This window comes from Gopherus evgoodei, chromosome 8 (assembly GCF_007399415.2).
Source record: "Gopherus evgoodei ecotype Sinaloan lineage chromosome 8, rGopEvg1_v1.p, whole genome shotgun sequence".
NCBI lineage: Eukaryota > Metazoa > Chordata > Testudines > Testudinidae > Gopherus > Gopherus evgoodei.
In genome coordinates, this window is record NC_044329.1 from 59,131,463 (window position 1) to 59,155,404 (window position 23,942).

The 23,942-nt window shown below is 43.1% G+C and overlaps 1 protein-coding gene across 5 annotated transcripts in view; it reads left to right on the plus strand.

Moving 5' to 3' along the window:
* SWT1 (SWT1 RNA endoribonuclease homolog) overlaps window positions 1–23,942 on the plus strand; it is a 105,845-nt gene that overhangs the window by 61,522 nt on the left and 20,381 nt on the right. For 3 of the 5 annotated variants that reach the window (XM_030572364.1, XM_030572365.1, XM_030572366.1), the window contains 3 exons: window positions 1,243–1,451; window positions 2,925–3,059; window positions 22,191–22,257. In XM_030572364.1, coding sequence (XP_030428224.1) covers window positions 1,243–1,451; window positions 2,925–3,059; window positions 22,191–22,257 — 411 coding nt within the window. Of the gene's footprint in view, window positions 1–1,242; window positions 1,452–2,924; window positions 3,060–3,294; window positions 3,351–22,190; window positions 22,258–23,942 lie in introns of those variants that run through there. The other 2 variants (XM_030572369.1, XM_030572368.1) reach the window with 2 other exon arrangements.

Sequence of the window (23,942 nt, forward strand, 5' to 3'; positions counted from 1 at the left end):
GTTACAGGGTATGGTGGAAGTGTAATATGAGCATATACTGAAAGGCTGCCTGGCTCCTTTCTCAAGCCAAGGTCAAGCAACCAGTTGGGGGGCGGGGGCGGGGGGGGGGGGAAGGCTTAAGAAACACTGCATGCCAAAGAAAAGCCTGCCCTTGGCCAGAACACAGTCTCACTCTGTACCCCTCCCATGGAGTCCAAAAGAGGTGGGACGAAGATCCTAGAACACAGCCCTCCCCCCAAAACTGAACATGACCATAAGTTGTAAGGGGTGGGGCCGAGGGCATGCATTGCAGGTATATTTGGGCCTGCTAAGAAAGAGGAGGTGGGAATGGGGAACAAGGACACAGGCAAGGCTCTGCAGCATCAGAGCTGGGAAGGGGGACACTAGGAAACGGACTCTTCTGAGGTGTATATGGATATGCTTGCTTGGAACTAACGCCAATAAACATTGCATTGCCTGCACTTTGGACTTCTGGTCTTCTACTTTCTGTCTGCATGACAAGAACCAGGGGAGAGGGTGAAGGGAAAGCGCTGTAACGATGACCTTATTGAAATCATTTCAGTAGTTCTTCTCAGTATCCCCATTTTTACAGACAAAATATTTGCACACACCACAGCCTGTTGTGGTGTTTTTAATGTAGTAATTTATATGTAAAATACCCTCAAATCCTCACTTTGCAGAATAACTCTTGTCAAGTATATGTGGCATTAATGTGAAAGAAATTCCATGTCCTTGGTTTGTAACAAGTGTTGAAATCATTTTACTGTGGAAAATAATGTGCTTTACATCTTTAAGTGACGATTAAACAGAATGGAACACTTCTGTTGTGTATTAATGAGCTATATGGAGGGGGAAGGCGTGGGTTAAAATGTGCAAATTCAGCTTTGGAATCTTCTGTGGATGGATAGTTCAGTGGTTAGGGCACTAATCTAGGAGCTGGGAGGCTGGGTTTAGTTTCCTGCTCCACCACAGACTTCCTTTGTGACTTTGGGCAAGTCACTTAGCCTCTCTGTGCTTCAGTGCTCCATTTGTAAAATAGGAATAAGATTCACCTGCCTCACAGGGACATTTTGAGTTGTTCCATTAAAGATTGTGAGGGTCTCAGATGCTATGGTGATGAAGGCCATATAAGTACCTTTAGATATGTTGATTATTTTCAAAGAAAGAAAGGGGAGGGGAAAAGGATCCCCATGTAGGTTTTTCTAAAGCTTTCCAACACTGTATGGTTGTCTGTTTCATGAGGTTCAGTCAGACAGTGGACAAAAATCATCAGAAGCCCTGACAGCTCTTTCAGAAAACACTGCAGGTTCAAAAATGGAAGATGTGAGGCTGCATCTGCAAACATGTGAGGAAGGCAAGTCATTGTCAGACACTCAGCTGTCCCAAGATAAAAGACATCAGGAAATCTGGTCTGTCCTTGAAAGCATTTGGAATACAATAAACCTGTACAGGTACAAAGTGCTGAAAGAGTTGCGGGGGGGATTTTGCATGCTATTGGTTGTTTCATGTGGTTCCCCCAAACACACACTATTTTTGGGAATTGTCTGCCTTTCCCTACAAGGCAGTCCTATTAGTGATGTACATGAGTTGGGGGTTGGGGAACACATTCTAATTTTGAATGCCTTAGTAAGGACATAGGAATTGTATTGAATCAGCCATAGTCCATCTAGCCGACCGTACTGTTTCTGATGTTATCCACCACTAGATGCTTCAGAGTAAGATGCAAGAACCTGACAATAGGTTTATGTGGGGTAGTCTGCTTTTCAATAAGATGTCCTCCTAATCTCTAATAAAGATTGGCTTAAACTCAGACATGAGGGGGTTTTTGCCTTTCAATTTTTTATTTTTTTTTATTTTTTTTTGGCTTAGGTAATCTAATTTATCTATATAAATGACCAACCATTCTTCTTTAAATCTTACTAAGTTCTTGGTCTCTGCAGTTTATAAAGTAGTATATTAATGGTTGAATTTTTAAACAAGATGTCTGAAAATCCACATCTGGAGTCTGTTGATGCTCCAGTTGCACAAATCAAAAACGTGTGTCTGCACGTCTGCATTTTGGAGTTGCATTTTGAGACTTATGTGAAAATTTGACCCCAAGTTTATACAAGGGTATACTTATGAGGGCCCTACTAAGTTCACAGCTATGAAAAACGTGTCACGGACTATGAAATCTGGTCTAGCACTATGAAATCTGGACCTACTTCTATGCTAAAATGTTTGATGCTCTATCAGGAAAGATATCTGTTTCAATTTTTCTAAAAATTAAAAATAAGGATTGTCATTTGCCAAATTTTTTTATTTATGGAAGGGTTTTTTAGAGGTTTTTTCTCTTCCAATCCAACTGTACAAAATGTGCTAAAGACTAATTCTTGACAATTAAGGTCTCAGCCATAGAGTGATTGACTAATATTATAAATTAAATAGTGAGAGTAGCTTCCCGGTTAGAAAATGGGACTAGCACATCAGTGAGCACTTTGCATAACCACTCCAGGGTCTTTTCCATACTCATAGGAATGTGCCACTTAATTATTCTGTAAAGTGTTTTGAAAGCCTCAGCTGGAACGTCCTATGTCAACATGACATTTGTTAAAGTAACAATAAGTGATCAGAAATCTACCTTTTTAACTTACAAAACAATTGAATTGGTGGCTTCTGTTACCTGTTTAAGCACCTTATCTAAAATGCATGCAAACAAAATGAAAACTTTGTACTCCTGTGTGCGTGTTTTGGACAACACTGATGTACCTGACATTTGTTTTTGACCTTGTGAGACAATGTGCGTGTGTTTGTCTATGGTAGTCAAAATATAGTATTTGTGACGTTGTGCATTTCTAGTTTTCCGTGATATGAGGTGAAAAAGACTGTGTTTTTAATGGCCTCTTCTGATAGAATGTTTTCTCTTGTTTTTGCCCTCATATTAGTACTGAAATTTTCCAGAAGCTGGATCACAATATCACCACCCCCACCACTGCGAAGATATCTTCATTTGAAGAAGCGTTTTTAGGCCTACAGAAACTGATGGCAGCTGTGAATAATATTCTTACAGGGATTCGTAGGTGAGCATTTTAGCAGACCGGAGTGCATAACTTTTTTTTAAACTGTAATGTACTGTGTGCTCAGATATCTCAGAATTAGTAAAGAAGAGATATACTACTTGTACTTACTTGAAAGAGGTTTCTCAGTCAGTAAAAAAAAGAATATGAAGTTGTTGTAGAAATTTAAATGATTAGCCATTTGGATCTCTTGGAACAATTTCCCCCGTCCCCTATAAATTTGGGCCTTGTTTTCCAGCAATTGATGACCAGCCATTGATGTCCACATCAATGTAAACCCTAAGTGTAGACAAGGTAAGCTGAAATCTGCATTGGTGGAGCCCTGGTTTGAAACATGGATATACTCTGGTGGCACAAATGATGTGGCTGTGCTTGTCTATCCTTTGGGTTTTCACTAATACAGCTTCATCTGTTACTGAAGTCAAGGCAGATTTCCAGTATAGACAAAGCCATAGAGAAACACTTGAGGCATGATTGGCATCACAACTAGCAAGGGCTACTCTAGCAAACCTATAATGCAGCTGTAATAGTAGTGTCAAAACCAGCTATGTTTGATCCTGATGCTAGTAAAATCAGTTGAACTTTATGTATGGATTATTAATGGTGGCAAGATTGAGCCCTTTGTTTTTAAGACCACAGAATGACTAAAAACGCAGATTCAAAAATGTTATGCTTTGTCTGAGTATCGTCTTTACTTTCATAAGGTAACAAAGACTGTTCACCTATGAAAACAGCTAGAAAAATAATATTCTAAGGTATCTTTGGGTGTAATCATGTGATTGCTGAATTCCACCAGCAGCGGCGCATAAGTGAAGATGGCATGGTATGGTATTGCCACCCTTACTTCTGTGCTGCTGCTGGCAGGGCGCCTGGCCAACAGCCGTCGCGCTCCAGTTGCCCAACTCTGAAGGCAATGCAGAAAAAAGGGTGGCAATACTGTGATTTCCCCCTTAAAATAACCTTGCGACCCACTCCCCCATTCCCTTTTGGGTCAGGACCCCCAATGTGAGAAACACTGGTCTCCCCCTTGAAATCTGTATAGGGTAAAAGCACACAAAAGACCAGATTTTTATGGTCCGTGATTCGTTTTTCATGGCCGTGAATTTGGTATGGTCCTCTGTGTAAGAGGTCAGACTAGATGATCTGCTGGTCCTTTCTGCCCATTAAACTCTGAGATGGACAAGTTGCAGGGCAAGGCATACTCATTGTCTGACTTTTTTAATTAAGGAGTTTAATTGAATAGAATGTGGGGTTTTTTTTTATTTTGTTTGTTTGATTGTTTGTTTTTACAATAAAAATGGTGGTAGTAGTAGTAAACCCCGGCCAGAAATCGGGACGCAATTGTGCTGAGCAGTGTACAGCCACAACAAAAAGAGAGTCTCTGACCAGACATGTTTGCAACAAACTAAGTAATATGAAGTGGTGGTGATATTTATACAGGAAATTTAATAGATGTGATACTACTGTATCAATTTAACAGTGCTTGAATTTTAGAAATATTGAACTCCTTTAACTCCCATTGACTTCAGTTGGAGTTGTGGGTGCTTGCTACTCCTGAAAATCTTGCTTCTTACTTTGGTGTAAAAATGGTAGCAGCACTCTTTTGGAAATCTGACCCTTAGCGCACTCAGGACTGACTGGCTGTGGGATATGAAACTTTTCACTTTCAGTTTTTGAGTTTGAATGTGGCCCAGATTTGTAAGAGATGAAAGTCCATTACTTCCTTAGTTCAGTGGCCTGCAGGAAATGCACAGTGGTGTCATTACTTTTGTTAATTTCTAAACATGTACAGCACAAAATCACTATTTTAATGAAAATGAATTGGAACCAGTGCTGTTTCCATTTCCATGTTAAACAGAGATAGTTGCTAAGGAAAGCATGGACTGTTCCAAGGCAGAACAGTTCGGTAAAATCAACCACTTGACATCAAATGTATCCCAATGCAAAAGGCCAGTTCTGTATCTATAAATACATGAAAATTGCTCATGCCAAAGAATGAGAACGGAATAGCTTTTTTTCACAGGGACTGTTCTATCTATCCATATTTTTAAATTGATAAAAGAAAACATTTTACTATGTTTATCTTCTAGAAGGTTTTAAACCCCTTAGGTTAATACTCTCAGCCAGATTGTAAAGCCAAGCAAATGTACTTAAACTTTCTTTTTTGCCAGCATTCAATGCTTCATCTGTTCCTTATGCTGAAGGTTATGAAAGATATTTTAAATTCAAGGACATCACTAAAGTTGTAGAGGTGCTGAGAAAATTCCATTGACTGAGGAGGAGCAGGGCTGATTGTTCTGTGGAAATCTAATAGCCTCTCTCCTAAGCATATTCTAAAGCCAATTTTTTATAATTTTGAAATACATGCTAAAGGGTTATTTCACAGATATTTGTTAAATTTTCAGAGTTGGCTTAGAGTTTTGCATGTATTAGGGTTTATTTTGGAGTCAAGTACTTGAATGTACTTATGGTAGGGCCTGATCTTGTAAATCTTTTCTCAGACTTCAAATAGTCCCACTAAAGTCAGTGGACATATTCATACAATAAATGGTTTTCAGGATTGTGCCTCACTGAAGTCCATAGAAAGACCGCCTTCGGTTTCACGTGGAGTAAGATTGGGCTGTTTTATGATTTTTTTCGGGAGAAGAAAAGTATTGTGCTTTATAACAAAGAAGTAAATCATCTCTATGATCTGATCTCATAAGATGCCGCATACCTTGCAGGATTTGGATTTATGAGAAACAATATGCTTGAATTGGAAGTAAAGTTACATTAGCACTTGCCTCTAGATATTTTGTTTGTCTTTCAGTAACTCCTCTTGTGCTGGATTAAAATATAGTCTTACTCTGTGAACTAAATTATTTGTATATTTTAGAGTGTCTTGCATTAGAATAGGACAGCAGTTCTCAAACTTTAGCACCTCGATGACCCCTTTTTTTTATTTAAAATTTTTGGGGGGACCCCCAAGCTGCCCCACTCAGCCTTGCCCCACCCCTTCTGAGGCTTCACCCCTGCTCACTCTATCCCTCCTCCCTTGCTCACTCTTCCCCCATCCTCATTCACTTTCACTAGGCTGGGGCAGGGGGTTGGGCTGCAAGAGGAGGTGTGGGCTGGGGGGGGGGAGTTTGGGTGTGGGAGGGGGTGAGGGGTGCAGCACTTACCTGGGGTGGCTCCCAAAAGCGATCGGCACATCCCCCAGACAGTGGCTTGTAGGCAGGGGGGTAGGGGCAGAGGCAGGGGATCTTTGTGCAGCACCTCCACAGTTCCCATTGGCCGCAGTTCCCAGCCAATGGGAACTGTGGAATTGGCACTGGGAGGCGGAGGCAGCTGTCATAAACAGATAGCTAAGGGTTAATGTTCTTTTACCTGTAAAGGATTAACAAAGGGAACCAAACACCTGACCAGAGGACCAATCAGGAAACAAGACTTTTTCAAATCTGGGTGGAGGGAAGTTTGGGGTGTGAGTTCTTTGTTCTTTGTCTTGGTTCGGTGACCCTCTCAGCTCTGAGAGTGATCTTTCTATCTCCAGGCTTTCTAATCTTCTGTTTCCAAGTTGTAAGTACAAGGATAGTAAGACAATAGGTTTATATTGTTTGGGTTTTTTTTTGTATTTACATGTGTGTAGTTGCTGGAATGTGTTAAATTGTATTCTTTTTGGATAAGGCTGTTTATTCATTTTTTCTGTTAAGCAATTGACCCTGTATATTGTCACCTTGATACAGAGACCATTTTATGTCTTTTCCTTTCTTTTTATATAAAGCTTTCTTTTTAAGACCTGTTGGATTTTTTTTTAGTGGGGGCTCAAGGGGATTGAGTCTGCAGCTCACCAGGGAATTGGTGGGAGGAAGAAGACAGGGGGAAAGGGAAAATCTCTTTGTGTTAGATTTACTAAGCCTGACTTTGCATACCCTCTGGGTGAGGGGAGAGAGAGATTTGATCTCTCGGTACTTGTGTTTCAAGGACTTGAAGCAGGGAGTATCCTAGGGTCCCCAGGGCGGGGAAATCTGGGAGGAGGTAAAGAGGGGGAAGGGAAGTGGGTTATTTCCCTTTGTGGTGAGACTCAGGGCATCTGAGTCTTGGGGTTCCCCAGGGAAGGTTTTGGGGAGACCAGAGTGAGCCAGACACTGGAATTTTTCTGGCTGGTGGCAGCGATATCAGATCCAAGCTGGTAATTAAGTTTGGAGGTTTCATGCTAGCTTCTCATGTTCTGAACTCTAAGGTTCAGATCTGAGTAGGAGAGTTATGACAGCAGCGTGTGAAGGATACCCTCCTCCTTCCCCCCTCAGAGGATGCAGGGATGTGCCGGATGTTTCCGGGAGCAGCATGGAGTCAGGGCAAGTAGGAAGCCGGTTCTCTGGCATGCTGGGAGGGAGGGAGAGGAATTTTTCAGCAGGGCCCGTGGACCCTGTGGAGAGTCCTCGGTGACTCCCAGGGTCCAGGGACCCCAGTTTGAGAAATGCTGGAATAAGACATAAAAGGCACGACTTTTTTTTGTTTTGTTTTCAGTTCTGACACTGATTTGCTGCGTCATGAGGAAACCACTAACTCTCCCTATCTTATTTACCTCACTGTAAATGTTGAGTGTTAGATTTAATGGTCCAAAATCATTTACTGGAGTTGCATCTACTTACTTCAGCAGTGAATTTAGCCAAAAGTTATAATAAACACTTTGAGATGCTATGGTGAGAGACACTATATAAGTGCCAAATATTAATATCAATAGTAATAAAAACTATAGTTGGTCCAGACCAACTTAATCCTATGAAAGTTATTTTATTCTTAGTTGCTTTTTGTCTTCCAGTTACCATGCTACTAAAAATGAATAGATCAGCCATTCTTTAAAAATCTTAAACCAGAGAAGCATTTAAGGTTCCTACAGGGGATTATGCGAGCCAGCAGCTTCATCTGGCAAGTATAGCTAGTTTTTTAAAAGAAAAAAATGTTTTTATGCACGGTCCTGGCCCCTTGAGAATTTTTATGTGAGGAAACTATTATTGCCTGCATGTTTTCAGTACAATACTCTCTCTCTCTCAAATTGGTGGTTGTTTTTTTTGTTTGTTTTTTTGTTTTTAGTAGTTCACTATTTCAAACAAGGCTTTAACAGTAAATCTGTTAACTGATCATAATGCATTATGGCAAAAAAAATTGACATCATCATATATTAAACATCTAATCCTAAACAGTGCATTTGTGGAACGTAATGGAGCATGTTTGGTTGCATTAAATGACCTGACTTTCTTAACTTGTTCTCAGTATGCTAGTAGCATTTAATGGAAAAGTGCTATCTTTGTTTTTAATGCTTTTGAGTTGTATCTAAAAAGTGCAGATCTAGAGATGGAAACATTAAAATAAATTGAAGTCTAGGATTGGAATTTCATTTCTTAAACACATGGCACCTGATTTTTCAGACGTGTTGAGCACCTAGAATTTCCATTGACTTCAACTGGAACTGTGGGAACTTATCTGAAAATCAGGCACATAGTGTTAAAAATACACAATGGTTCTTAACTTTATTTTAATGCCTTAATGGAAGAAAAACAACTAAGTTGGCTGGTACAAAAAGTTACTCACTAGCAGATACAGAGTAAATACAATTTTGGAGAGCGTTGTTCTTAGCACTATGTCCTTTCTAGAGTCATCTTGCAACCAAGGTTTCTTCATACCTTTAGAAGACTGTTGCTCTCAGTTTCCTTTGCTGTGGTATCAAAGTTCAGTACTAGTATATTCTGATTCTTTCTGGAGATAATTTGTTTGCTTGTTTTATAAATTTGTCATCTCAATACACGGAGGTCACGAGGAGGAGGTGAAAGTAAGCTTCTGCAAAAATTTTTTGTTTTTTCTGCCAAAATGGGGTGGGTGGGTGGGTGTGTCTGTTTTATGTAATGTGTGTTCTTGTGCATAGACACATGTAAGGTTTAAGTCCACACCATTGTATCAATGTGTTTATTAATAAGTATGATTATGGTGGCTAACATGGACCTAATTTAGTAGCTAACAAGTTTTATTTAAAAATGGTCCAAACTGGAACATTGGATCCACCCTTTCCTCCACCAGACTGAGAAATTAACAACTAGGAAGCAGCTCCAACTGAGAACCAGTGAATTAGGCTTGTCTACACGTCAAGGGTTTGCCAATAAAGATATACCAGCAAACCTCCTACTGTGGGCAGTTTATATTGGCAAAAAGTGCTGTTGCTAATATGGCTTATTTAGTTTGGGTAACTGGTGTGTAAAAGTTTGGGATGGTTTCTAGTTCTTAAACAGGAATCCTGGATATATATATTAATACTGGCTATTGATTATTCCTGGTCTGTTCCTCACTTTAAAGCGGTCTTTACTCCTGAGGGCATTCTGGTCCAAAAAATAAAAAATTCTGCACACAATATTTCAACATTCTGCAAGTTTTATTTGTCAATAAATAAATGCAGAGGCTCCAGCATGGCAGTGGGGAGCCCATGCCACTGGCTTCACAAAGGTGGGAGATCACCCTGCAGTACCCCCACCCCTGGGAAACCGACTCTGTAGTGAGGCTGTACCTGACCTTGACACAGCCAAAGGCCTGGGTCTGGCCCAGAAACACCCTGGGGCCTGCACCTCTGTGCTAGGTTCACCAGGTGTGAGGCAGGCAGGCTCAACCAGGCAGTGTGAAGGGGCTCGGGGGCGGGGTCCAGGTTTGGGGTTAGAGGGTTTTGTGTGGAACAATCTGGGTGCAGGCAGATCAGTGGGGGGTCTAGGTGGGGAATCTGGATGCACAGAAGCTCATTGGGGGGGTTCCAGGTGCAGGGGCAATGGGACTCTACAGGTGCTTCCAGGTGAAGGTGGTTGGGGCTCAGTGGAGGGGGGTCAGTGTGGGAGTCTCAGTGGGGGAGTCTGGGTGCTGGGGAAGTGGGGCTTGCTGGGGTGGGGGTCTGGGTGCAACTAGTTGGGGGTCAGTGGTATGGGAGTCTGGATGTGGGTCAGAGGGTGGGGGTTTGAGTGCAGGGAGCTCTGGAGGGTGGTCTGGGTGCAGGGTCTGGAGGCAGGGGGTCTTGGTGCAGAGGGCTCCAGATGCAGGAGTTGAGGTTCAGTGGGGTTTGGAAATGGAGTGCTAGGGGGTTTCAGGATGTACAGGTGAGGCTTGGTGGGGGTGTCTGGGTATGGGAGGCCTGGATGCATGGAGGATGAGTGGGTGGGGTGCAGCTCCCCATACAGTTATCCCTCCCCTTGCAGCTGAGGAGTGATGATGGGGGAAGGAAGCAGGGTAGGATGCTGAACTTCCTGCAGCTGTTGGAGGTTTCTGTGGGTGGATCTGACGCTACCCCAGCCATTCTTTGCAGGGGAAGAGGAAGTCCTGTCCTTGTCTGCCTCCAGTCCAGCTGGGACTAGCTGCTGATCCCGGCTCAGGGTAGGAGCCACTGGTTGGTGAGTCCCTAGCCCTGTGGTGATTTACCTCTCCATCAGCTGCTCTGGGTGCCTGAAATGATGTACCTGTGCTGCTAGGGAGTGGTGCATGGCTGCTCTTGCAGTTTCCCTTTGCTTCCCTGTCAAAGTCATTTTTCATCAGGGAAGCAAAGAAAGCTGCTGGGGACATGAATTCTGCACAGGCACAGTAGCGTAGAATTCCCCAAAAGGAGTAGGTCCTGCTGCCTGTCTTTTACCTACCTTTTTCATTTCTGTCATTAGGTGTGGATAGACCTCAGGCCCTAGTGCATTTCAAGTGATTGCTTAACCCACCAGCACATGCAGGTTCACTAGAGAGCTTGCCTTGATTGCATGGAAGCTTTTTAACCCTCTGTCAATAAAAGGGAAGATAGTGGGGGGGTTTCTGTTGTTTGGTGTTTTTATTTTTCCTCAGTTTGCAGCATGGAGCTGGTGAAGTTTCCAGCATGCATGTTTTAACAGGTGACTGGGGGCAGCTGGGGTGAGGTTCTTGTCCTCCGTGCTTCCCCCACTGCAACATGTGGATGGTAGAAAACTAATTTGATTATTTAAAAATCAGCATGACCCAAGCTGCCAGAGACTCTCTCTGCTTTAGGATACCAAAAGAGAACGGTTGAGAAGTTGTTTTTGAGAATATATTGCAGCTAAAACCCTTGAAAGCTATGGAATAGCATTAAGAATGGCTTCATATGTTCAGGCTGTGCCTGTTTGTTATATAGCTATTTTTTCTGTACCCAACAATAACCCATTTAAATTCCAGTGTATATGTTTTGACTATAAAGTGGTTATTGTTCTGGATACCTGCACTTTGAGTGAGTGAGATAGGGCTTGCACAGGTTGCAGCATTTAAACTTTTGATAGTTTCAGTCTTGTTAGAAACATCTTAGCAGCATTATGCATTTCTTTAGCCAGGATTTGCAAGTCTGACATAAACAGGATTCTTCTGTTCTTTGGTGCTTTAAAATCACAAATGACCGTCAGTCGTTTAGTACCTTGCAAGATGCTAGACATTGACATGGTATTTCTGAAAGACCGTCTGTAGTAGCTATGCCTTTAACAAGATGCATATAAAAGGTCCATTTGTAATATATTAAAAAACCCTACCATAGAAACATTTATTTAAAACATAGGGGCTGAGGATAATCTGGTATTAGCAAACTCCTTATGAAAAATCTGAGATATTGAGCATGATCACTGTCATGAAGCAGTTGTATTCTGCAACAGTTTGGACACTAACTATGATTTTTATTTAAACCTACTTGGAAATGGAGTGACTTAAAATCAGACTAGGAAGTATATTGATTTTATTGAACCTTGGACAATATTTTCTGAGTAAAACCAACATGTATACGTGAGAGGAAAAGATAAGTGTTTGACCAATCTGCCAAATAAATGCAAAGAATTTAGATGGATGGTAAAACTTATCCCCCTCAAAATGCATCATTAATACACATGTACATGTTATTCCACTAGTAATGACTATCAAGTTGAATGCTGAGGAATTAACTCAATTGAAAATTTTTGGGGGCTTTTGCAGATGTACAAAAATTGGTTGCTAACTGAAATCAACAAGTAGAATCAACTGTTCTAAGAAAGAACCGTAATAAAAATAAATATTTATGTAATATCAAACTTGTTCATAGTTAAGGCTACAGTTTAGTCATGGATAATTTTAGTAAAAGTCATGGACAGGTCACAGGCAATAAACAAAGTCATGGCCCAGTAACCTGTCCATGACTTTTTTTACTAAAAATACCTGTGACTAAATCTTACCTGCTGCAAGGGGACACTCCTGAAGATTACTGCTGCAGGGAGTGGGGCGGCCCAGGGCAATGCCGACGCTGATCCTGGACCGCTGCTCTAGGGCAACACTGGGGACTGGCTGCCAGAGCAATGGCCGGTGTGGCTGGCCCCTGGACTTCCTCAGCTGCTGGAGTGGTCCTGGGGTCAGCCACACCAGCGCCGCAAAATTCACGGAAGTCAGCTCAGCCACCCAGATCTTAAGCCCAAGATGGGTAGAATTGGTTGTTACCTCTGGTCAAGTAGGATTCTTAAATAATTAAAGTTCAAATTTATTGGTGATTAATCTCATGGATGTAGTGAATAGGTTAATGCTTCAAAATATAATAGGTTCTATTTAGTATTTGATTTATCTGGTCTTTTAATTCTATCTATAATAGATGCCACGCCATAAAGAATGGATCCCAGTTTTGGCCTCAGGCAGCCTATGTCTTTGTCTAGGACTCTGGCAGTGGCGAGCCAAATTCTTGGAAGCATAAACCCCTTATAGCTCTGGTAATGAGCTGCTGACTGTTAATCTGCTCTGTGCCCAGTTAGCCCACCTCTCTCTCAGCCTTTGTTTGTTGTTAGCCCAGGTGTGGTTCTGTTGTACATGCAGGCAAGGAACTAGATCAGATTTTTTTTTTTCTGTTTCTCTATCCAGTTACCCTATTATGCCCTCTGTACTGGTTGCCTTATGTGCCTTTGCACTCAGCAGCTGAATGGGTGAGTGTTATGGGAGTCTGGGAAAACCAAGTCACTGGTGAGGTAGGAACTGGATTGTGCCAGGCACATCTCGCTTCTGCATAGAGACTCTCAAAACCAGTTGCCAGCCCAGATGGAGCCAACCTAATGACTTTTTTGTTCTTTAACTTTCAATACATGTAAAAATTTTTGTATTTCCAGTTTGTAAATACGGAGTGAATGTTATGGGCTGTGATTTCTGCTGTATGAGATTACTTGGTTAATATGTTCGTTGGTCTATCTTCCATAGTCTTGTGCTGGGGGGAAAAAACTCTGACTATTGTCCTGTTTGTAATACAGCTCTTCCCTGACTTGACTTGAATAGACACTTTTGGAAGAAATAGAAGCTAACTCTGGAAGTCTTGTTGCTACTCTTCCAGCCAAGGAAATCCTACAGCAATCTTAGATTCCTTGATCTCAGACTCAGACTTTAAGGTCAGAAGGGACCATTGTGATCATCTAGTCTGACCGCCTGCACATTGCAGACCACAGAACATTACCTACACATGAAATAGACTCCTAAGTTACTAAAGTCCCCAAATCATGGTTTAAAGATTGTAGGTTACAGAGAATTCACTGTTTACATTAATTTAAACCTGCAAGTGACCCGTGCCCCGTGCTGCAGAGGAAGCCAAAAAAAAACCCAGGGTCTTTGCCAATCTGACCCAAGGGGAAATTGCCATATTTGGTGTTGGGAAGGAATCAGTTAGACCCTGGGAATGTGGGAAAGACCCACCATGCAGATACCTGGGAAATAATTCTCTGTAGTAAATCAGAATCCTTCCCAGCCGGTGTCCCATCTCCAGTAGTTGGGGATTTTTGCTACTGGCAGTTGCCAATGGGCCACGTGCCATTGTAGTCAGTAGCAGGAATCACGCAAGACAGGAAGACAGAGATTTATATTTTGAATACAATGAACTATAAACAGCATTGTTGTACAAAAAGTTTAAAGGCCTTTGGCTGTCATTGGAAGCTAGTAATTGACATGGAAACTGAAAGTAGGGATTTTGTGCAGAACACAAGATGCATGGTATAAGTACAGTAGAACCTCACTTACGAATACCTTGGGAATGGAGGTTGTTAATAACTCTGAAATGTTCATAAATTTGAACAAAATGTTATGGTAGTTTGAGTTTACAGCTCAACATTGACTTAATACTGCTTTGAAACTTTACTATGCAGAAGAAAAATGCTGCTTTTAATCATCTTCATTTAAATGAAAGAGGCACAGAAACAGTTTCCTTAACTTAAGTCTTTTTTTAAACTTTCCTTTTTTTTCTTTTTTAGTAGTTTTTGTTGAACACAGTACTGTACTGTATTTACTTTTTTTTGTCTCTGCTGCTGCCTGATTGTGTGTTTCCGGTTCCAAATGAGGCGTGTGTGGTTGACTGGTCAGTTTGTAACTCTGGTGTTCATAACTCTGAGGTACTACTATACACACACCAGTGATGTTTTGAAGGCTGTATTTTTTGTTACATCTATTGGCACACAAGTGCGTAGTTATAATTATTTCAGTGAAAATTCTCTCAAACTAAGCAGGTCTAGCCAGAACAATGGTTGGATGAAAAACCTCCAGAGAAAATCCAGGTGGTGTAGGAAAACGTTGTCGTTCTTAAATTTACACTTACGTAATCAGTGCCTCAGCGCAGTGGTAGTTCAGCACATTGTGCTGTAGAGTTTCTGTATTTCATAGGATGTAAAACTGGAGGCCCTGGCCACTTGTGGTCGGTTTTTTAAAAAAATCCTGTGGTGCTCTTTTTTGCAGTGCTGTTAAACCCAGTGTGTTGGCCAGATTTCAGTCTGTGCATAATATTATCGGCCAAAAAATCTCAGTTCTGTTTGGTATGATGTTCTTCACTTATGCGCGACTCTTGAAGATGTAGCATTGCTATGTGCTGTTAAGGTTTCTATTTCACCCCAGAACAGGTTGTATGTCCGTATTGTTATATCCCCACTAGGAAAAAGTTAGTTAACAGTTAAAGGTTGTTCAAGTGCAAATCCTAAAATCTCTGAAAGGCAAGAAAGCTTCCGGTTCAATCAGCATTCCCATCTTCAACTTCCTTTCCCATACTTCCCCAGTCTGAACTTCTTCGGGAAGTTTGGAGCTGGATCTAAATTCTGCTGCATGTCCCCATTTATTATTTGGTTGGATGTAACCCTTGTGTTTTCAGGATAGCTAAGTTTACAGTTGACACAATGGTTTTCCACGCTTCACTTTTTTTTTGTGCTTACCATTTAATGTTGGGAATAGAGATAAAGTAATTTAATATTACAGTTGGTCACACAACTAATGGTTCTAGTTCACAATAAGAATTTTGAATAGAAGAACTCATTCACTCAATGTCTTATGGGATTGTTGGAGGTTGCTTTTAGATACCTTTCCATGGCTGAGGAGAACTACTGAAAATAGAGATGAGCCTGAGCTACAAAGTTGAGAGAATAAAGTGATTTTGATATAAGAATTTAATCCAAATATTCCAGGTTTCAGATGGCTTTTGGATCTAAGAGTTTGATTAATGTACATCTCCTACTAAAACCAGGACTGGCGCCAGCGTTTTTGGCACCCTAGGCGCACAGTCATTTCACCACCCTGCGCACTGCTCCTGCCGCCCCGCGCGCTGCTCCCGTGGCTCCCATGGACCTGCCGCAGGCGTGCCTGCGGGAGGTCCACCAGAGCTGCGGGACCAGCAGATCCTCCGCAGGCACGCCTGCGGCAGGTCAACCGGAGCCGCCTGCTGCCCCCCCCCTGCAAAATGCCGCCCCCCAATAATCCTGGCGCCCTAGGTGATTGCCTAGGTCGCCTAAATGGGGCACCGGCCCTGACTAAAACAGAAAATGTAATTTTAAAGAACAAAAGTGGTTGCAGAGAAGGGAAGAAATGGGGCATTTTTAAAAAAAACAATAGATAGTTGATTATGTTCTTTTAATTGCCATTCTTTAAAATGACTGCCTTATCCTAGAAACACATTTAGAATTTTTTTGCAGGAATTCTGGTCCAAGACCTTTTTTAATTTTAGTTGGAAACAGTAATAAGCACATTTAGGAAGAAGACTGACTTCTAAAGAATTCATGTGGGAGAAATTATTGTGAATATGTGTCTAGCATAACTTCTAAGTTCATGTAATGTTTCTTCAGTGAGTAAAACCGGTTGCTTTAACTTGAAAATTCTGTACTGTCTTGAGCAGTTTATTCAGACTGACTGTTTTATAGATTTATATTCCTAGATTAAGGCCTGAAGGGACTGTTGTGATCATCTAGTCTGACCTCCTGCATAACAGGCCATAGAGCTTCCTCAAATCAATTCCTGTTTAAACTGCAGTACGTCTGTTGGAAAACATCCAATCTGGATTTAACCTCCCCCTCCCCCTTTTTTTAATATATAACTACTTTTACTTCCCCCTTTAAGCCAACTTGTTTTTTTAAGCAGTGTAGCCTTTTCTCTTGATGGTGAGATCATAGCTTTTTGTGCATTTTAGTAAAATCTAATAGTTCCCAGAGAGAGGTAGCCATGTTAGTCTGGATCTGTAAAAGCAGCAAAGAATCCTGTGGCACCTTATAGACTAACAGACGTTTTGGAGCATGAGCTTTCGTGGGTGAATACCCACTTCGTCAGATGCATGTGACGAAGTGGGTATTCACCCGCGAAAGTTCACAGATGACAATTCCTAACTCCAATCCAATATGGGGAAAGTGTGTGTGGTTCTCTCTCTCATATGATGTGTTTGTTTCTCTCTCTCACACTTTCCCCATATTGGATTGGAGTTAGGAATTGTCATCTGTAACATTTGGGAATTCTGAATTTTTTTAGTGCTGGCAGCATGAGACCTCCAGAATGTCACTCAGTGCAGTTTTTTTCTCCTACTTAACCATATCCAGGTTTGGGGTGGGTGTTTTTTTGGTTGTCTATGGCAGACACTAATTAGTACCCCCATTTTGTGCTTTATTTGTTAAGACCTTGATCCATAAGCACCCAAGATCACTTGTTTCTGAGTGGTCAGTGACTCAGAAAAAAGGTAAGGTAATTTTTGACTTAGAGTGCTACTCCCTTTCCCCTGTTGCCCACTCAATCCCCCCTAAATAGCTTATAACCATTGATTTTTTTAACACTCCAATCATATCAATTTTCCTACCAGGTTTCAATAATGCCAACTTGGTGAAATTTAAGCTCATAAATGACCAATTTCAATTCTTCTCATTACCCAGGCTCCTGGCATTCATGTGTAAGCAACTAAAGAATTTCTCTTCAGATCCCTTGATTAATTTTGTTCTCAATGTCTTGATTTTGTACTAAATGTGTTCATTTGTTCCCCCTTTTCACCCTGTCTTTTTGTTATTTTAATGCCACCCTAAGTAGTCTAACCAGCCTGTCACCTAGAAAATAGGTTCCCCTTCTGCTGAGATGGAGGTCCTCCAAATTGTATAGCCCAGCAATTCTCAAACATACGCCACCCGAGGACCCCCATTTTGATTTTAAAATTTTCACGGATCCCCCAAGCCTGTTGCTGAGCTTCAGGCCTTGCCACCACTCCACCCCCTCACCCAAGCATGCCCCCTCACCCAATGCCTCCCCCTCTCTCCCAGCGTCTCTTGCATGCCACTGAACAGCAATTCCGTGGCATGCAGGAGGTACTGGGAGAGAGGGAGAGGCATTGATCAGTGGTGTTGATGGCCCTGGACATGACTTGTGGCCCCCCTGGAGTACCCTTGTGGACCCCCAGGGGTCCACGTACCCCAGTTTGAGAGACCCTGGTATAGCTCTTTCTCTCCATAAAAAAGGCCAGTGTTTCACAAAACCAAACCCTTTTATCTTATACCACTTATCTAGCAGCAGTTCGTTTCCAGAGATGTGTCAAAACAGCACTAAAGTGTTGATTTATAGGCAGATCTCATAGCGCAGATCCCAGTATAGTTCTTGTAATATACACAGGACATTCATTTGGCAGAAACTTTGTCAACAGAGCAGGGGCAGGGTTAGGCCCAGCATGATTTTCCCCTTCCCATGATTTTCCCCTTCGTCCTGGGGGCAGCAGATGTAAAACAGTCCCCATGACCGCTCCCCCAGCCACATGGGCTGAGGAAGGGTGAACAGCACTCTGGGCTGCAGTCAGTCCTACAGCCCTACCCAGGCAGGAACCAGACTCTCTGCTTTCAGTTTGAGCTACTGTATGGATGTTCTTTCTTTGTTCTCTGGCTGTTTAGTTCTGACTTCCCCTTCCATCTGCCCCCTACAGTCCCTTTGCTTCTAGCTTAATTCCTCCTGCCTTCCTTGCTTCTATCCATCCTTTCGTTTTTCCCTCCCTCCTCTTCAGTGTGTCTATCCGTTCCATCATTTTCATAGGCCAATCATAAATTGACACAGCTGCCTGGCTTCCAGCAGGGGGTGAGGGGCATTACCTGGGCTTCTCGCCATGGCTCCTGGCCAGGAAAGCGGGGGAGGCATTCTCCAGGAGAGTGAGGGGCAGCTGATCTCTAACTCCCCAGCTTTCTTGTCAACTTCACACAGGCCATGGCTACACTTACAGTTCTGCAGCGCTGGTAGTTACAGCAGTGTTCGTACAGCTGTGTAGGGCCAGCGCTGCAGTGTGGCCACACTGACAGCTACCAGCGCTGCAGTGTGGCCACATTTGCAGCACTTGCAGCGCTGTTGGGAGTGGTGCATTGTGGGCAGCTATCCCACAGAGCACCTCGTCCCATTTTGGCGCTGTGGCTTGTGGGAATGGGAAGGAAGTGTGCGGGTCTTTCCGCTTCCTGTTCCAATGCCCCGTGGTGCTTTGCTACACATTCCGAGCAGTTTGGCGGCATTGTGAGTCTGCAGCACGATTTCTGAGATTTCTGTTACAAATGGAGCCTGAGCTGCTGAGGACCTTGCTGATGAATGTTGCCAGCACATCACGCATGGCAGTGGAGCTATTCCTTCAGCTGCAAAGTGACAGTGAGGAGTCAGACGATGATATTGAAACGCCTGACGCTCAAGACACTCAATTGCTTGTGGCAGTAACAGACGTGCTCAGCACCGTGGAACGGCGCCTTTGGGCTCGGGAAACCAGCACTGAGTGGTGGGATCACATTGTCCTGCAAGCCTGGGATGACGAGCAGTGGCTGCAGAACTTTCAGATGAGAAAAGCCACTTTCATGGGACTGTGTGCTGAGCTCGTCCCTACCCTGCGGCGCAGGGACACGAGATTGAGAGCTGCCCTGCCAGTGGAGAAGCGGGTGGCTATTGCAATCTGGAAGCTGGCAACTCCAGACAGCTACCGATCGGTGGCGAACCAGTTTGGAGTGGGAAAGTCGACCGTTGGAATGGTGCTGATGCAAGTTTGCACAGCCATTAATCGCACCCTGCTAAGAAGAACTGTGACTCTGGGGAACGTGCAGGACATTGTGGATGAATTTGCACAAATGGGTTTCCCTAACTATGGAGGGGCAATAGATGGGATGCATATTCCTATTCTGTCACCACCCCACCTGGCATCAGAGTACGTTAATCGCAAGGGGTATTTCTCCGTGGTTCTGCAAGCGCTTGTGGATCACCATGGGCGTTTCACTGACATTTTACTCAGGATGGCCCGGAAAAGTGCATGATGCACGCATCTTTTGGAACAGTGCCCTGTTCAGGAAGCTGAGGGCCGGGACTTTTTTCCCAGACCGCAAGATCACAGTAGGGGACGTCGAAATGCCCACTGTGATCCTTGGAGACCCCGCTTACCCCTTAATGCCTTGGCTCATGAAACCGTATACAGGGAAGCTTGACAGGAGCAAGGACCGGTTCAACTACAGGCTGAGCCGGTGCAGAATGACTGTGGAGTGTGCTTTTGGCCGTTTGAAAGCCCGCTGGAGGTGTCTTTATGGGAAGCTAGATTTGGGGGAAAGCAGCATCTCCGCTGTTATATCCGCGTGCTGTACCCTTCATATATTTGTGAAGGGAAGGGTGAAAGATTCAGTGAGGAATGGACCTCCAAGGTTCGACGCCTAGAGGCTGAATTTGCACAGCCAGAGAGCAGGGCTACTAGAGAGGCCCAGGAAAGGGCTTCAAGGATTAGGGATGCCTTAAGGGAGCAATTTGATGCTGAGAGCCAACAGTAATGTTTGGTGCCTTTGCTGTGCTCCTTTTTACCTTGGGGTACAGTATTTACCACTTTCTGCAATAATAAAAAGTATTGTAAAAGCCATAAAATCCTTTATTCAAAGTACAGTACATAAAAGGCCAGGGGTGTTAGGGTGGTGGACTGTACATTCAGAGGTTTGAATATGTCCTGTTTGGATTGCTGTTCAATGTCTGCTGCACTTCAGGATTACTATGCTGCAGAGTAATGGGAGTGGAGTGCACAGGGTAAGGATTGTAGTTATCAGGGCTAGTAGGTGATCGTACAGGTGTTGGGGGTAGCTGGGGGTAATAAGAAACTGACTGGCTGCTGGAGAAAGGTGTTTTGTGCAAATACTGGGGAACAAGAAAGAGAGCTTTGGGAGGGTTGTGGGTTACCACGGTACAGATCTGCCTGCATGGCTACGAGAGACTCGAAAGAGTCAGTTTGGCGAGCCAGGAGGCTTATCATGTGCTTTGAGGTTTTTTTGGTAGCCAATTCCTTTCTCCTGCTTTGTGTTTGCCTCCACTCATACCTTTTCTCTCTCCATTCCTGTGTCTTCCTACTTTCTCTGTTGTAGTGATTCATAACTGCTTTGATCAATTCTTCTTTTGATTTTCGCGGATTTTTTCTCAAGTTCTGCAAGCGATGTGAGGCCGGTGATCAGGCTGCATTAGTCAAGGTCACTAAAAAAAAACATAGATAGAAACATGTAATACACAGAGGCTACATTGTTTATTATCACACAGTGAAGGAGTTTGTAGACTTTTTGTAGCATCATTCCCACATACCTAACATAGCACACAGAGGCCAGGGAAGCAAAGGCATGGTGAGCAATGGGGTGAGTGTTTCTGCCCCGACTTCACCTGGGAGGGGGAACTGACTGATGGCTCACTGAGGTTTATCTGCACTGGGTAGAGGAGGTAGCTGGTGGCCTGCACAGGGGACAGTAGGGAACATGAAGCTGGCGAGCTGCTGGCAGGGGGGAGCGGTCCGCGGAACTGCCGGCCTGCTGGAGGCGGGGGGAACGCACCGCGGGGCTGGCTACCTGCTGGAAGGGGGGGGGGAGACCGGAACGCACCGCGGGGCTGGCTACCTGCTGGAAGGGAGGGGGGAAACTGGAACGCACCGTGGGGCTGGCTACCTGCTGGAAGGGAGGGGGGAAACCGGAACGCACCGCGGGGCTGGCTACCTGCTGGAAGGGAGGGGGGAGACCGGAACGCACCGCGGGGCTGGCTACCTGCTGGAAGGGAGGGGGGAGACCGGAACGCACCGCGGGGCTGGCTGCCTGCTGGAAGGGGGGTGGGGAGACCGCAACTGTGTAGTGTAGATCAGCCCTTGGAACTGATAAAGTACCTTTGTTGATCCTTCAGCTGAGATTGCCAAGGACTGAATGGTTATGGACAGACTGAACTACCAGTCTTGCTCCCACAGGTGATATCTCTGTTTGTGGTATAAAATACATGAGTAAACTCTATGGGAAAACTTGAAGTGCTGTTGACAGTACTGTGTGTTCTGTGGATGAATAAAAGAATCAGTAACTTGGCATGTCAGTCTGTTCACCAGTCCCATTTCTCCTCTTCTTTCCACCCCCAAACCGCCCTAAACTAAAATACCCAATTCTCCATCCATAAATGGGAAGTATGCAGGAAAAATTCAAACTGTACCTAGTCCTTCCTTGTTTTGTTTTGAAGTGTGGGAAAGTTTTGCATTGTATGTCAACTTTCTGTTGCCCTCTCTTGACACAAGAGAGGCTTTGCTAGTGAGAAACAAAAGTCTTTTAGTTATATGCTGTTCCTCCCCCGCCCCCTTCTAGGTAGTGAACTGGCTGATGTGTAAACTGCATTAGAATTTTTAATTGGGAAAAACTTTTCTAGAACTTTCCCACTAAGAGAATAAACTCCTTTAGTTCTTTTAATTGGGGGAGGGGGAGGAAATATCAGCAATCAGAAATAACTGTGAGTGTTCTTTTTTGTTTTGTTCTGGAACTAATTAGAATTTTTACACAGTGCGGCTTTTCTGTATCTTAGTAATGTAGATGTATATCATTCCAGGGTATTTTTGCTCTTCTACAAACCATCTTTTAAACTTTTTTTCTTTTTCTTTTTTAGAGTTTTGACCCCTAACAGTAGTTTTCAAGACATTTGGACACTCTATAACTTCCTAATCAGTAATGAGGTAAGAAATTTATCTTTTTGAAAATCTTTAATGGAAATGTATAATAAAGATGAATCATAGGACTGGAAGGGACCTCAAGAGGTCATCTAGTCCAGCCCCCTGCACTCAAGGCCGGACTGAGGGCTTGGCTACACTCGAAACTTCAAAGCGCTGCTGCGGGAGCGGTGCTGTGGCAACGCTTTGAAGTGTGAGTGTGGTCGCAGCACCAGCACTGGGAGAGAGCTCTCCCAGCGCTGCACGTACTCCACCTCCTCATGGGGATTAGCTTGCAGCGCTGGGAGCGCGGCTCCCAGCTCTGCGGCACTGTTTACACTGGCACTTTACAGTGCTGTATCTTGCAGCGCTCAGGGGGATGTTTTTTTCACACCCCGGAGCGAGAAAGTTGCAGCGCTGTAAAGCGCCAGTGTAGCCAAGGCCTAAGTATTATCTAGACCATCCCTGACAAGTGTTTGTCTAACCTGCTCTTAAAAATCCCCAAATGTCATACTACAGGCAAATGTAGTGAGTAGCCTAACTGATAAAGCTACCATTCATGTTCCAATTGAGCTAGAATTGTGAAATTTGGTACTCTTAGACTTTATGACCAATAATGGCCAAGGGGGAAAAATATGAACTTATTTCTTTTGATCAGAGGTCATTGGACTTTCTAATGGGACTCCAACCATTCAGGTACCTGTTTAAGCTGCAGCCTTGAAATTTAGGACACTGGTTTATTATAAACTCATTACAGGGAAGTCTATAAAATTTACACTCATCACCAGTCTAATAATTTATAAAAATATTACTGACTTAGTCCATTAGGCAGTCATATGGGGCCTGAGGCCTTCAATTTAGAGAAATTAAGATCATCTGAGATCACCAGTAGGACTTTAGATAAAATGTGTTTGAAAGTGAGTACCTGTGTTGATAGCCACTTCCACATAAGTGATGGCTTGCTGGCACTCGTTAACATAAATGACAGTGTTCCTAAAAACAGCATTAACACAACACACTATGAAATCAAACTATATCTTCTTAGAATATATGTGAATATCTACACTATGCAAGGGAATAAAATATTTCAGAAACAAATTAAAAATTCCTGTAAAATAGGAAAGGATGTTGTGACTACAGCTGAGGATGCAGAATTGGGAGATCTGGGTTCTATTCCTGACTCTTCCATAGAAATGGGCTGTGTGACCCTGAGTGAGGCTCAACATGTGTGCTTGTTTTCCCCATTAATAAAATTATAGTCCACTCCTATGTTCTTCATTTCAGTCACTTTCCTGGTAATGTATTGCATGTGTTACTTGTTTTGTTGTTGTCTAGGTTCCTAACTTCTAGATTTGTTGATTTTTAGATAACTTTTTTAATTCCTTATTTTGAAATTGGGTACATCACGTGTGGAAATATCAAAACTTAGGAATATATTTTCATACAGAGTACAAATAATGTATGTAAGATTTGTAATAAAATTACTTAGTTACTTTGAAAAACTTAACTCTAGGGATGACATTCAATTCTAGCATTGGAATCACCAGTTATCTATCTTCTGGTTGTGTTGCTCATTCTAATAGAGCTACATTCAGAATAAAATGAGTTATTTTTAAAGACTAAACTTGTCATAACAGCACCCAGTTGGCCACTAAGTTTAAGGAATCAATGTACATTAGCTGTTTTTTGCAGCTAGTTTTCCAGGGTTATAC